This window comes from Octodon degus, unplaced genomic scaffold (genome assembly GCF_000260255.1).
Source record: "Octodon degus isolate 3935 unplaced genomic scaffold, OctDeg1.0 scaffold00006, whole genome shotgun sequence".
Taxonomy (NCBI): Eukaryota; Metazoa; Chordata; class Mammalia; order Rodentia; family Octodontidae; genus Octodon; species Octodon degus.
The window spans coordinates 12,585,539-12,601,066 of record NW_004524582.1 but is presented as its reverse complement, the minus strand read 5'-3'; the positions used below and the strand labels follow the sequence as shown (position 1 = coordinate 12,601,066).

Here is a 15,528-nt window from a genome sequence, read left to right as displayed (position 1 = left end):
CTCCAAGTTGTATGGAGCCTAGACTGGCTTGAAAAAGATCTGACTTGTGAACGAATTGAGAATGTTTGTTACCACGAGCTAGCTGAGGAGGATGGAAATGGAATAGATTCATTCAGGTGGACTAAAGACAAGAAGACTTCAAAAGAAAGATCAGCCAAAGGTTTGTGCTCCTTGGAAGCCAGGCGTACTCTACCCCGTCACCATGATTCCCAAGACAACAGGGCAAGATGCAGACCCTGAACTGAGCAAAGCTCTCAGGCAGCAGGCTTGCAGTGCCCAGTTTGGTGTTATTGGCGAAAACCCAGACAGTGAAAAATGTCATCCACGCTGATCTTTTTCCATTCAGCATCTAGCCAAAGCCCTAATCTTCAGCCAATATATTTTATTCAATGCGAAACTGACTAAATTAAGTTTTTCACATAATAAGAGTAGAAATTGTCAAATTTAGAAGCACATATGCGAATTTCCCTGCACAGGAGAGAACATGAATCCTATTAGTTAAAAATAGCGGTGGCGCTCACTTTCCCCCACGTGCTAATTTTAATAAACTTACTCTGAAATTAGCCTGCCACTATGAAGATAGCTGCTCATCAAAACTGTTCGCAGTAAGCAATAAGCTTGCCTCACAAGAGTTCAAGCCATCTCAGGAAACTCTAAACGGCATACTGTGGTAGATGGAATGCAAATCCTCATCTCTCAGACTCTGCTACCCCAACCACCCATTACCCAGTGCCGCCCTTCTCCACCCACCTCAGGAGCACCTTGGACTCCCATCTCCCCAGTCAGCGGCCTATGAAGTCCTGTGGGGAGTCTGCCTTTCAAACATCTCCCTTAGCTACACCTTTTTCTCTCTGCTCACTGGCTGTATATCCCTTATCTTTTCATCCATCCCAACTCCCACACATCCATAGGTTCTGCACTTACCAGGTACCTATAACAAAGAAAGTACATTGCTGTGGGTACAAATTAATAACATAAGGCTTCTAATCCAGAGGAGTTCAAGGTCTTTTCAGTTCACGGTGGAGACAGACATATCAAGAGATTGGTAGACAGCCATAGATTTAGTCATATGATTAGGTGTAGGGGGAATGACTGAGAACATCACTGGTGGTTGAAAAGCCTGGAGTACAGGCGACTTACCCTAACTTGTCTTCCCCTGATTCCTGTCAGGGTCACCAAACTTGCTTTAATGGCTCCACTACCCAGCACAGGGACTTGCAGACAGAAGCTCCAAGACTACTGAGCTCAGGGGAAATGATCTATGCCCAGCACTGACGTCAGCAGTACTGTAGCTAAAATTGCATTCAGTGCATCTCTCACCAGCTAGAGCAGGTACATGCTTCTGTGTGGGTCCTGCAGTCATTTGCTGTCTGCTCCACTGTGACTGTCCACCCTCAGTCTCAGCTACACTTCTGCCCAGTCATCCCCACCCTTTGTTCCTTGTTGCTTAACCCCTACCAACTGCATGTGTGTACATTCACATATAATATATTCATATGCATAGTCACTCCTATATATGTATACACATTCATAACACCCATACATTTGTAAGTTTGCACACACAGATGAGAGCTGTATAAAAACTGATGTTTACATAAGTTATCATAGCAAAAGACACATCGCCATAAATACCCCTCCAAATACTTCCTCACTTTCAACAAACTTATCACATCCTGCCTGCAGTTTTCTAATACAGTTCTGAAAGTTCTCTTTCATGGGCATCTTTACAAGGTGTGATTCAAAAAATATTCGGCATATGTTGCTCCCAAGTGTCATCCAATAGAAAGGCAGGCTTGTAGGAAACATGACAGTGCTTCCTCATCCACCTTATCTGCTGCTTCTGGCACCATGTGACTTCTGGCTGTTCTCCAAAGTCAAAATGGCATGAAAGGTAAATGTTTCAAATCGATTCAGAGCACCAAGGCAGCCATGAGAGTGCCACTAAAGACTCTTAGGAGAGGGGTCCAGAGCTGCCTCACCGGGTGGCAAGTGCGAAGACATAGATATGTTCAAAGTGAGCTGAGGCAGATTTATGGCAAAAGTGTCTTTAACTGAAATAATTTTTTTTGGTTTTGTTTTTGCTGAACCGGGGATTGAACTCAGGCCCTTGCGCTTGCCAGGGAAGCGCTTATTCTACTGAGCCATCTCCCCAACTGCAATAAATTTTTAATTTAAACATTAACTAGGGCCGGCCAAATAGCTCAGCAGATTAAAGTGCCTGTAAGCAGGCACAGGGGTTGGGGGTTCGATCCCTGGGCCTGACATGCAGGCCCTGCCCCCGGGCCACTCTAAGACAACGATTGAGACTGGGCATGGTGGCACATGCCTATAATCCCAGTGCTTGGGAGGCTGTAAACAGGCAGATCATTATGAGTCCGATCTAGTAGTAAAACCCTGAACACCCTATAGACTCTTCCTTAAAACACAAAATAAAATAAAATAAAAATAAACATTAACTAGATCTTGTGGTCATACTTCACATATCCATGTGTATACACACATACATATTCATGTGTGCGCACATGTGTTTATACCTAAGATCTACATATACTATCACACAGTGTATTTCATTTAATGATAATACCAGATGATAGGAATATCTGGATATTTTGAATACCTGCTGAGGTTGGCCTGTCCCTCTGCCTTGCTCCCACTTCCTAAGGTCCCACCCCGCTTCTCCCTGCCAGCCCTCTTTCTTCTGAAGAAGCCACACCTTGTGCCTTTGTGCCTCAAGGAAAGGACAGCCCCACAGAGCACAGGTATCAGAGGATTGCTCTGTTTTGAAAGCCTAGACCTTAAGATAGCAGGGCACAAAAGTTGGCATCTTCACCACCTAAGAAACTAGAAAAGAGATTACTCCAAGGCGAGGCTTGGTGATTAGAATTATTAGTCTCCGAGTGGAACAGTGGGTCTGGCCTATTAAGGAGGAAGAGCAGGAAGGGCTGGGGGTGTGACTAGTTTTGATGGATAGTCAGGGAATTAAAGGATAGAGCCCTGAAGGGTAAAGCTTTCTGTGGCAAAGGCTGGTTTGAATATCCATCAAAAAAATATAGTTCTAAGAGCCAGCAAGATAGCTCAGTGGACTAAGGGCCTGCTTAGGCAAGCACAGGGACCAGGGTTCAATCCCCAGCACCACATGTCTTGCCGCCCCCCACCCCTGAGTACACTGAGCTGGCCACCAAGACCGGGCATGGTGGTGCACACCTGTAATCCCAGGGCTGGGGAGGCTGAGACAGGAGGATCACTATGAGTCTGAGCTGCATAGAGAGACCCTGTACCAATATATAAAAAAAGAAGGAGGAAAAAAAGTTCTAGGGGCAAGGAGATAGCTCAGGGGCATAAGCACCTGCCTGGCTAGCACAAGGTCCTTTCAATCCCTGGTACAAAAGCAAGTTCTATTACGATATCATTTGCATAGAGAAAATTCAGTTTTTAAGTGCAGTTCTTGGGCTTCTTACAAGGTTATATAACTGTGTGACCATCACCATAATCAAGACATGGAACCCTTCCATCACTGCGGAATGTCCCCTTGAATCCAGCCAGGTCCCTCTCACATCCCAGGCTCAAGGAAGCACTAACTGGTTTTCTGTCCTTCTGTTTTGACTCTTCAACAATTTCTTTATACCTGGAATGTAATGACGGTTCCACAGATACATACACATGACCATTCTCATCAAACTGCATGCATTAATATGTGTAGTTTGCTGCCTGTCAAAGATGTTTAATAAAGATGTTTTCAAAAAGATGAACAACCAATACTATTAATTTATCAAGGGCTGGCCTGATAGCTCAGCAGACTAAAGCACCTGGTTAGGCAAAGCGCAGTGGCCAGTTTGATCCCTGGCATGCTGTGCTGCGCTGTGCCGGCCCCACCCACAGGACATGAGGAGATGACGATTGGGACTGGATGTGGTGGCACGTGCCTGTAATCCCAGTACTTTGGAGACTGAAAACAAGAGAATCAGTATGAGTCTGATCTATGCAGTGAGACCCTATAGACCTGGAAGACCCTGTCCTAAATACATAAAAAGAAAATTTTTTTTAATTATCAGTACAAAATAGTCACTCATCACAAGTATGAAAATAATCACTTCCATCCTGTATCCTGTATGCTTTCAAATGAAGTTGTTCAGCCCTAGCCAACATTTTGGCCCCAGCCACTCAAGGTCAGAGAGGACTTACGACATAAGCGAACCTATACTGTAATATCCTGTAGCTCAGTGGTGTCCCAAATTTTCTGATCAAGGAGATTAAGGGGGGAATGTGATTGATGATGTAGAGTGTGCCTAAGGAGAGTCACATGGAGAGAAAACATTCTCTCAGACTTTCACAGAGAGCAAATTGGTCAAGCAATGGCCATGATTCATCCACATGGCTGACATTGACAAAGGAGCTATAAACTGCAGTACAGGGTTTCAGGATAAATCCTGAGGGGATTTGACTGATCTTGTCAGATACAGAAGTTACATTTCTTGTTCTATAGGTCTTGCTTTATCTTGGTCTTAACCATCCAGCAGAAAAGTACAAAAACGAGGTATAAAAAGTAAAGTCATTAATATGCTGAGCTGTAAAAGGCTCAAGTCAACAACTTCTGACATTGCCAGTTCTGCTGATAACCCACTACTATTAAGGACTACTGGACTATATTGGATTATTTGGCTGAATTCACACACATACATTATTTAAACAGCAATTGAATACCTATCTCTGACAAAACTAAACAAAAAAGGGGATATAAATTAAGGATCATTTTGTATCTGTATATACAAAATAATTAGGATAGATATATACAGCTACTTTGTCTTAAGTCAATGAGAAGAAAGATTTGTACTAATAGTGTTTGGACAGGATATCATGTCTGCATCTTGTACTATGAATAACTACTATGAAGACAATAATGTACAATGTATTAATTGTTGTAACTGTCCTACTAACCTGTTTTGAAACTGTCTCATTGCTATTTGTTTCTCAGTAAAATTAATTTTTTTTAAAAAAGGCCTAAGAAACTAGACTAATTAGTTAAAAGGGCTGAAAGAAAAAAAAAGAAGTTATTTGGCTGCATGCTGTTGAGAGAAGGGAGTGAACTCTTGTGGCAAAGGAAAAAAAAGTCATGTAAGTGGAAGTGGGTACATGTGAGTCTCTGTTTGTCTGTTTGCATGGCTCAGCAGACAGCTCCACTTTAGCACTGATGTGAGTCCCTTACCTGGATGAACCAGGCTCAGCAGGAATAGTGTTGGGGCTGTTTCTAGTTTTCAGTGATTATGAATCAAACTGGTGTAAATACCACACATCACTTTTTTGTGTGGACACATGTCTATACTTCTCTTTGGTCCTACCAAGAAGTGGCAACACTGAGTCGTTTGGGCTAAATATATGTTTGATTTTATAAGAAATAGGAGTTGGGGATGCAGCTCAGAGATAGACCATTTATCTAGCATGTTCAAGGTCCTAGGTTCCATCTCCAGCAGTGGGGGAAAAAAAGAGAAAAAGAAACTGGAAAACTGCCCCCAAAGGTGACTGCCATTTTCTGTTCCCTCCAGCAATGGCTTAGGCTTTCCGTTGCTCTGTATCATTGCCAGCGCATCTTTATCAGTTTGTTTGTTATTTTTCTATTCTAATAGGTGTGCTGTGGCTTCTCGCTGTGGCTTCATTTTACATCTCCCTCATGACTGATGATTCTGAGCATCTGCTCCTCTGCTTTTCAGCCATCCATACCTCTTCTTCAGTGCAGCATCGATTTAATTATTTTTCCCAGTTTAAAAATTAGGTTATTTCCTTATTATTGAGATGTGAGAATTTTTTTATATGTTCCAGATACAAGCTAGGTATTCTGCACATCTTTCTTTCAGTCTGTGACTTGTCATTTTTTAAAGCAGGACCCTTCAAAGAGAAGTAATTTTTAATTATGGTAAAGTTCAATTTATCCATTTCTTTCTTTGATGGTATGTATACTTATATACCATATGGCTTTTTAGTAGAACCCTCCCAAATACAAGTTGGGCACACCAGCTAGAGATGACATTTCCTGGACTCCCTTGCAGCTCAGGGGGAACCACATGACTATGCTCAGATCAATGGGAAGTGCAGAAGTGATAACATACAGCTTTCCAGCCATTCCATGTTAAAGGAAATCCCCCTGTACTGCATGTCCCCCTCTCATTCTTTCTATTTCCCATGAGTTGAGACACAAAGGTGGCAGCAACCCAAGTTCAACTACAATAATTAGGGCCCTACCCTAAACTTGATAACCAACAATGCAGAATAAAGCAAGATGGAAGAAAATAACACAGACCAGGGCTGTCCTCCCTGGACCACCACACACATGAAAGAGATACTAATGTCTATCTTATCTAGGTATCTTAGACTTTACCCTAACAAAAACATCCATCTTTCTTAAGAAAGTACTCCCTGTTTCTCTGGACCCAGCATGATGTTGTACGGTATATTTATAAGGACAATTGCACAATAGCTTCCCAAAGCTCAAAAATTGTTTAGGGCAGTAGAATTCCATCCCCAGAGTAATTGAAGGGCAGCAGAACATATTTTTAAAATGGACAATCATTACCTCAACCTTAAGCAAGACAGCAAAGTTCCCTCTACCCAGAGCAGGGAAGAGCAGTACATTAGTTTGTTCTTCTTTCGCCTACAGTGGCAGGGATGTGGTATAGAGAGCAAAAGGGCCACAGAGTGCCTGGAGAGGGAAGGAGGGGGGACACAACAGTGACCTGGAGTGGCCAAGGTCTAGACACTGGCCTGGAACATGGAGAATGTGGCTAAATAAAAATAGCTCAGGTCAAACCTTTGTTTCCCACTGTGGCCCTTGCCCTTGACTTATTTAAATTCCTCAAACTGAAATAAAAGGAAAGGAAAGGCAATTTGTAACTCCAGTCCTGATCATACTCCTACCACTCCCACAATAGGAACTTTCATCAAACATTAAGGTCTTAAAACCACATAAAGTTTCCATTTCACGTTCACCTGACTTTGCGTCCTGGGCTTCACAGCTCTGGGCTAAGATTCCCTTGCTGACACAGTGAGCTCTAGCAAACATTGTTCTGCCCAATCCTACCAGTCACACACTAGGAGTCAGGTACTTTCATTCTCTCTCTCTCTCTCTCTCTCTCTCTCTCTCTCTCTCTCTCTCCAGTTTTAACTGTGTTACATTTTATTATTTTACAATATATTTCAAAAAGTGTCATAACATTTGCCTTAACTACTCTGTAGGACCTGGAATAAAAGAACACTTGGAACACACAAACACCAAGCTGAAATAACCTACTTGTACTGAACCATTACTACCAAAAGGTTGTAGTTTATTAAATAAGCAGATGTGTGGCAAGCAAAATAAAATAACATGTTAAAACAGAAAGTAAACTTTGCTTTCATGACTGTAGAAAGGAGGTGGTTTTGTTTGCTTTTTTTCAACATATCTGGCTCTGGCAGCAAGCAGTAGTATGCATTTAAAGCAGTAAGTGCTCTGAAAGCATATATTTTGTTTGTGCATATTACTTGACTCAGAAACCAGACACATGAAAAACTACTATTTTCAATACCCTCAATACCTCTCTCTCTCCCTCCAGAATATCCCAGTGGATATTCTTCAGAGAGATCTTGAGGCTTAAGGTAGGGAACTCAAGGCTCTTTTTGGCGGTAGTATTTTACAATTACTTTGCTCCAGCATCACGGGATGATTTTAATTTTCTCTAAGAGAAATGATGAAAACATAAGGAAATCTTCTAAGGTCCAATTTTGACTTCACATTCTCCAAGTAGTAAAATAGCAGCTCTACATGGTGATGAAAATGAACTTCAATTTCTATTAGTTTTTAATCGTGTTGACATTAAAACATATCTGGATATAGCTAGACTTCCAAAACAAAATATGATTGCCAAGTACTTCAGAGCTTTATTAATGTATTACATAGATGTAACTAGCTCTTGCCTAACCAAAAACACTGTGTGTGTGTGTGTGTGTGTGTGTGTATCTCACCTTCACTGAAGTTCTTTTTTTCTCACTGGTCTTCAGAAACAAGATAAAGTGACCAACGCTGGCTTTCTTTCTTTATAAGCAATAATGTGGGTCTCTTTTTTTGTCTAATAGGACTATAGCACTTTCATAATAAGTTCACAAAAGGCAATACAAAGAAATACCTACTGAATAGGTTTCATCCAGGCAATTCATATTATAAAATTAGACGCTACCAGATGGCACTATGGCATGGCAGGCATTTAATTTTTATTTTCCTTTTGTCAAGTTCATCAGCTCTTTATTACTATTTTTCCCCTACCAGGGCATGTTCTGTAATCTCAATGTAAGGCCAAGGGACCATTTACAATTACTCACAATATTATGGACTTAATCTCCTGAGCTAACATAAACAGTGAACAGTAAAAATGAGAACCACATTTGGTCATATCCAAGTAGGTCCAAAAGCACTATGGTATATGTTTCCTTCTTCTGATTGATTTTGCATTTATTCTTAAAATAATGATAACATTTGTATCGAGTTGTGTTTTTAGTTAATCATGTTTCAATGAATAAATCTGTTTGCAAACTGTCATTAGTATTGTTCTTCCTATAAACATGGTTGGCAAAATAAAACAGGTACAAAAGGGGCATAAACCGGAATGTTCTCAACTGTCAGTGAAGAATACCAAAGCATGGGGGCCAGGGAGATGGCTCAGTGGAATAAGGGCTTCCCTGGCAAGCGCAAGAGCGTGAGTTCAATCCCTGGTTCCGAAAAAAAAAAAAAAAAAAAAAAAAAAGAATACCAAAGCATGTACTATTCATGAAAAGCAGAGAAAACTGTTCAGTAATTCACGTGCAACTTGGACTACAAAACAACTTCTCTTCAGAGAGATCCTGAGGCTTGAGGAGAAAGTGAATTTTCCTAATCTCATGCTTCATATAAAATAAAATGTAAAGCTTCATGTACATATTTGGTTTAACAGTGGACCCATGTATTTTTTTTTTTTTTAATGATGCAATGAAAGGAAGACAAAACCAAAATACTTTCCCAAGCAAATAAATCCTACCCAGAGTCTATTCTTTTTACCACTTGATGGAATAAAATGTCCAAGAAAATGTAAAATGTAGCATACACAACCACGTAATGTAAAAACTTTTCATGATAACTTACTGCAAATTGCACTTGACAGTTCACCACAACAGTGGAAAACTGGCCCCTTGTGGGTTCACAGTCCTTGAGCCCCAAACTGAAGATGGAGTCACCAGTAAAATGATCTGGATAAAAAGTTCGCAGCTGTGCTCAGCCAGCTAGCCCCACCTTCAGGGTAGGAGCCCACTGAGACACTGTTTTGTCCTGCTCCTTTGTGGGACTTTTGTCCTCAGGCACGGAGCGGGGCAGCGTTGTGTGCTCTTCTACTTCCGGGGGAGTACCTTGGAATGGGACCAGCATCTCTTCCCCACTTTCACTTTTCACAGCTTGCTGTGCTTTCATGACCTTGCTTGATGGTATCGCTGATGCCAATGTCTCTGCTTTCAAATCTGACCGGATGCATACCACACATCTTTGAACAGCCATTTGAAAAGGAAAGCTAACAACACCTTTAATTTTTAACAAAGTCTCTTTGCAGATTTCTCCGAGACGTATCATTAAGACTATGTGCAAAACCACTGTTTGACACATTTGTTTGAGGTTCCTGGGAAAACAGCTTTTCTTCGATGTGAATTCACTTCACTAAAACTATCACTGCCTGCCATGCTGGAAAACTAAAGGATATCATAGACTTCAGAGGCCACAAGCTTTGTTTTGCCTGGCGCTCGACTCTTCTGTAAAACATTTTGCAAGCTTAATATCATATCCAATTTGCCTTTCATCTTTTCTCTGTTCGCGTGACATTCTGCCAAGTATCGAAGAGCAAGTAAACCCAAGTGAACAACAGGGAGGTTGGGATGGTCTATCAATAAAATAAGGCCAGCCAGACATCCTTGATCCTGGACAATAGCTCTTCTATTTAATGGATCTGCTGCTAAGTCCTGCAGCTGGTTAACTACTGATAGAGCATCAGGTTCTTTATTCACGGTGGAGGATGAAGATTTTGTCTTCTATGTCATGCACATGAATAAATTCTTAAATTCTGCCACTACTTCGGAAGCTGAGGAATGCAGAGCCTGCCAAACCACCATGGCCACATCTACAGAAAATCAGAGGGACCCACACAGCATGAAGCAAGCCCCTCACTTCATAGTCGCAGCCTGAGCAACCACAAATAACCAGACCCCCTGAAGAGCAAGGTGCTGGCAGGAAAGGCTCGGCCTCATTCTCTTAAATATATGAAAAACGAAGTTCAGACAAGTGGCATGGTGCTAAGACTCCTGAACCATCTATTTCCCTTCTAGAAAATAGCCTCTCAAGTTTTGTTTGGGGGTCTACCATGCCCCAGTCTCAGTCCATGAAGCCCTAGGCAGGGTTGTAAGCACAGCCCTGGGCCTAAGGAAATCAGATTCCCGGTACACTCCTGAGCAATTTGTTGCAGGACAGGTGAGTAATTTCAAGAGATTTGAATGGAGTGCCTGGGGTTTTATGGAATCTGCTAAATAAGGATCCCACTGGACTTGAACTGAAGATGGTAGGAGGCTGAGGCTAAAGGCAGAGAGTAAGCTGACCCAACAATGGAGAAAAACACCCAGTAGAGTGCTAAATCTGACTATGCCCAAACCCAGCCCAGTCAAGGAACTATTAGTCATATTAACTGCATTAGTTAACTAGCATTGTCATAACAAATTACCACAGCCCAAGTGACTTGATACAACATAAATCTATATTCTCATAGTCCTAGAGATCAGGATTCTAAAATCAAGACATTAACATGATCATGTTCCTTGGTATGGCTCTAGGGAAGGATTCATCCTTCTGTCTTCCTTGCTTCTGGTGGTTGCCAGAAACCCCTGGCTTTTATTGACTTGCAGCTGCTAGCTCCAGCCTGTCTGGTGTCATGTAGACATCTTCCCTCTGAGTCTTTACCATGTCTTCCTTCTGTGCATCTCTGTGTCCAAATTTCCCTTTTCTTATACGGATGTCAGCCACTGAATAAGAGTCCAGCTAGTAGGACCTCATCCTATTTGCATTCCATTTGAAAGTCTTCTTCCAAATTAGGTCATGCAAGGGCTAGGACTTGATCATATCTTTCAGGGGCAAAAGTCAAACTACAACATCAGTCAATAAATTTCCTTTGAGCTTGACCACTTCAGCTTTGTTTTCTGATCATTTGCACCAAGGAAGATGCATAGTCAAGACGGACCCCCAGGTCTCTTAATATCTTCAGTGTCCAGATCAACAACTGAGACCTAAAGCTGGGTCTTTGCTTTGATCGATCACAGGGATGAACTGTATGTCTTGTCAATCTTTCCCCTAGAAGGTAGACTTGACTATAGACTAAGGCTTAGGGTTGACTGTTTATCTCTCTGGCCACTTTATACAACATACCCAAGGAAAATGAGATTGACTATTCTCTAATTAACTAAAATTCAAGTAGTACAATTGAATTAGGCATAGTCTGCAATAGAGTGGCAGAAAAAAAAAAAATAGAGTGGCAGGCTGAGACATGACCATGACTTTCATCTTGGAAATATAAATATTGACTGTCTGGGTGGCCATTTGTGGGATTTTCCAGTTTGGAAAGACAGTGGTAAGAACACACACACACACACACACACACACACAATTTCATGTCCAGAACAGAACACCAGCCATGTCTCTTTCACATGCATGACCATGTTTACTTCAGGGCCCGAGAGAAAGCTGTAATTCAGCTTTTTATAGTAAAAGCATGAAAACAAAACTTATCTCTGTAGAATCATTTTAAACGAAAACTGCATCCTAGAGGCAAGTCAAGGAAGCAAACTGAGTGGCAGCACAAAGCCCTGTGCAGGAAGAGCAATAGAGTGAGAAGCCAAGAGGAAGACAGAAGCCAAGACTTCTGCAGAAATAAGAGTGTGCAGGAAAGATGCTGGTGGCGTCGTCCACATTCCTTCAGCTGTACAAAATCACCACCTGCTGACTCTGCTCTTCTTTGAATCCTGCTCGGCTGGGTGCCAGAAGGTGCTCACACTCACAAAACCCACCAACCAAAGTGGGAAGGGGTTCCCCTGTAGCAGAGCTTCTGAAAAAGGTGGAATTGGGGCCACATCCCCAGACATGGTACATGTAGATGTCCCTGTAGCTTCTGTAACAAATCACCACAAATCAGAGGGCTAAATTTCTCCCACCCAAGGTGAGAAGTCCAAAATCAAAGTGCCAAGAGCACTGGTTTCCTCTGCAGCCTCTGATGGAGAATCTGCTCCATGCTTCTTTCAACTTCTCATAAAGCTGGTCGGCACTCCCGGATTTGTAGGCACACACTCCAGCCTTGGCTTCCTGTCTTCATGTTGTCTTCCTCTCACTGTCTTCCCATAGCCTTCTTCTGGGGTCTCTCTGTCTCAGATGTCTCTCCTTTCTTCTATAAGAACAATGCCCATGAAATGTAGGGCCCCCCTAAATCCAAGATGACTTTATTGTATCATTAACTTGATTGTATCTGGAAACACCCCACTTCTAAATAAAGTCACCCGTGTGGCCACTAGGGGTTAGGACTTGGCCTACAGGGAGTTAGGGCACACAATTCAAAACACTTCAGTAGCCCTGGAGAAAGACCCAGAACTTTGTATTTTCAACCAGCATGCTAAATGACTTGGACAGGTGATTTCTATGCCCGACTCTGAGAACACTGATCTGATTGCTAGGGATTCAAACATAGGTAAAATATGTTCCCCTGCCTTGGGAAAGCTTTCACCATCTACTGGAAGATATACACATAAACCAATGACTAAAATACAAAGCAGTACCTAGGGATCTCAAGTCAAGCCTGGGAGTTAAGAAACCAGGGTTCAGATCCTGCATCCCGCATTTATGTACCATGTGGTCTGAGCAAGTTCTTATCTGTATGAGAAATAGTTTCTACCCTTGTCACTGTAAGAATGAGGTTCAAACAGCTAAGAAAAATGCTTAGCCACCACATATGAAATGCTGAGCCCAAGGATGGGTTCAGAACTAGCCAAAAGTTGTTATCAAGGTGGAAAGCAAGTTGAATGCATTTTCACATTCCTCACAGCACCTGGCTGTGGGGGGGAAGAGCGTGGGGGGAGGGGGTCTTCTACATTCTAGACCTGTAGAATGCAAGATGGCACTCCTCTAGGGGAACTCATCTGGAATGGGTGTGACAATTCCCATAAGACCCAGCGTAGGATCCACTGACCTATTCACCAAGCTTTTACTTCCCATCTGCTGTGCATGGCACTCAGTGTGTTGGCACTGGGAATACAGAACCAATCTAAACACATAGCCCAGTCAGAAGAGCAATCCTTACAGTACAGTGTGGTCAGTGTAAGGCAGGGAAGAGCCCCATGTGAGAGGTACACTCAAAGGACAGCCATGCCATTTAGGATTCAATGGTGCCCCATCCTTTAGTATGTCCTTATGACTACGTGACTGTTCTCCCAGACCACGCCATTAAGCCCCAGGAGTTCGTTGGAGGCAGGAGCGGTTGTCTGGCCTGCTGACCACTGGAGTCTTAGCACACTATATAGCTGACTTCCAGTAGGAATTTGACACATCTCGTTGGAGCAGTGGACATCCTGCTGCTGTTCTGGAGCCCAACACGGGCTTCTATGGAAGACCACCTGCACTCTTCCTAATTGCCAAGGATGAGTCCTGATGGGCTCAGAGACACGATGCCCGAGGACCTGGTGCTTAACATGAAGCCTGGCTGTTGAAGGAGATCGAGTTGGGCTGCCATAAGATGCACTCTAACACTACAGGTCAAGACAGCTGCCCCACAGTAGACACACTAAACTAGGGCAGAAGCCATGCTGTCTTATTCCGAAAGAGGAATTCTCCTTTTAGGATTAAGACACACACGCTGGACATTCAGTGGTCAGGTAATACGAAGAACTGTCAGCACAGATGGGGAAAACACTGGGAGGCTTGCCTAAGGGAGAGGGACAGCGGCCAGCACCCTCTCATCTGGAGAAGCCAGCAGTCTCTCCCAGGCCTACAAATTCTTAGGGTGGTGGAGCATAAATGGCCTAGGAGTCTGAGACCAGCCCCCTGGGCTCCGTTTAAGAGACTGGTGTAGAATGCATGGTGTTGTGTTTCCACAGGTCAGAGGGCTTCTGCACCTGCCTGGCTCCTTTGCTGAAAGGCCACACGCACAGGAGGCCCGCAGCAAGCACGTGTTAGTTGAACTAAGGTCTGAGCTGCGAGGGCCTGGGCCTCCCTCCCCCAGAGCCAGCAGGTCGGTCCACCTGGCCCAGGTGTGGCCGCAGAGCCCGGATTTCCCCCTTGGCACCACTTTCCCTTTCAGCACCGGGCGTCCAATCGCTTGCCTCGAGAAACAGCTGCGACTAGGCCGGCAGGTGGGGCTTGGCTGCTTCTCCTCCGGGATCCCAAAACTGCGCGCTCCAATCCTGGGCCAAACCCGGCCTCGCGGAGGGGCCCCTCCGCAGAAGCTGGCACCAGATGGCGCGGGAGACGGGGGCGCCCGCGCGGACCCGTAAATGAGGGAGGGACAGCGCGGGCGCAGGAGGCGCCGGCTGCGCGGAGCCCACGGAGGCGTTGTCCCCGCGCGTCCCCGCAGGGCGCGGGCCCGGGGCTGCGGGGCTCGGGAGGCCCGGCCCACCTGCCGCCGCCGCGGCCTCACCTCGCTCACCAGCCCCTGCCAGTCGCTCTCGGTGCGGTCGCCGTTCATGGCCTCCTCGCGCTGCAGGCGCCCCGGCCTCGCGGACGCCTTCCCCTCCTCCTCCTCCGCCTCCGCCGCCGCCGCCCGGCCCCGCGCGGCCCCGAGAGCGCCGAGCGCCTCCTGTGGCCGCCGAGCTGCTGGCTCCACGTCAGCCGCTGCCGCGGGAAGAAGAGGAGGAGCCGCGGCCCGGCCGCAGACACAGCCGCATCCCCAGCATCCGGAGACACCAGGGCCCGCCTCGCAGATCTCTCTCAACCCCTGACCCCTAGATCACCGTGCTCGGGGCGAGAGGAGACCTGGGGACAGGACTATGACCCCCACTAATAGACCAGCACCCACACGCAGCCCCCACCCCCAACCCCCGGTTGTCCTCAGGATGCCGCCCCTAGACTCTGTAAGCTCCACCAGGCCAGGAAGGCTGGAGCCGTCCTATCACGTAGTAGGTGTTCTACAGCCATTGGATGAAGGAACCACACGTTTCTATGTACTTGGCATTGTTTGGAAAGCTACTAACCTAACATTTAAAAAGTATCTGTATTGAAAAAAACACGTGTAAAATTTGAAATTAAAATTTTTAATTTGTTATTAAATTCTGAAGAGGGCCTAAAGCTCAGAGGGTGGGTGGTGCTTTAACAGGAGCCCTAACTGGAAATGGTGACGCATGCCTGTTGTCCCAGCCCTGGGCAGGCCAAGGCACAAGAATCACTACAAATCTGAGGCCAACCTGAGGTACACAGTGAGTTCAATGCCAGCCTGCATTACACAGCAAGACCTTGTTTCAAGAAAAGAT

General features: G+C 44.6%; 1 protein-coding gene and 1 pseudogene across 1 annotated transcript in view; both read right to left on the bottom strand.

The window, feature by feature from the left end:
• The window catches only part of Ccdc149 (coiled-coil domain containing 149), a 96,630-nt gene extending 81,622 nt beyond the window's left edge, over positions 1-15,008 (bottom strand). Inside the window, exon 1 of the mRNA XM_012516441.2 lies at positions 14,700-15,008. Coding sequence (XP_012371895.1) covers positions 14,700-14,747 — 48 coding nt within the window. The 5' untranslated portion in view covers positions 14,748-15,008. The remainder of the gene's footprint in view (positions 1-14,699) is intronic.
• On the bottom strand, positions 8,780-9,955 carry LOC105743372 (annotated as a pseudogene).
• Positions 15,009-15,528: the final 520 nt, after the last annotated feature.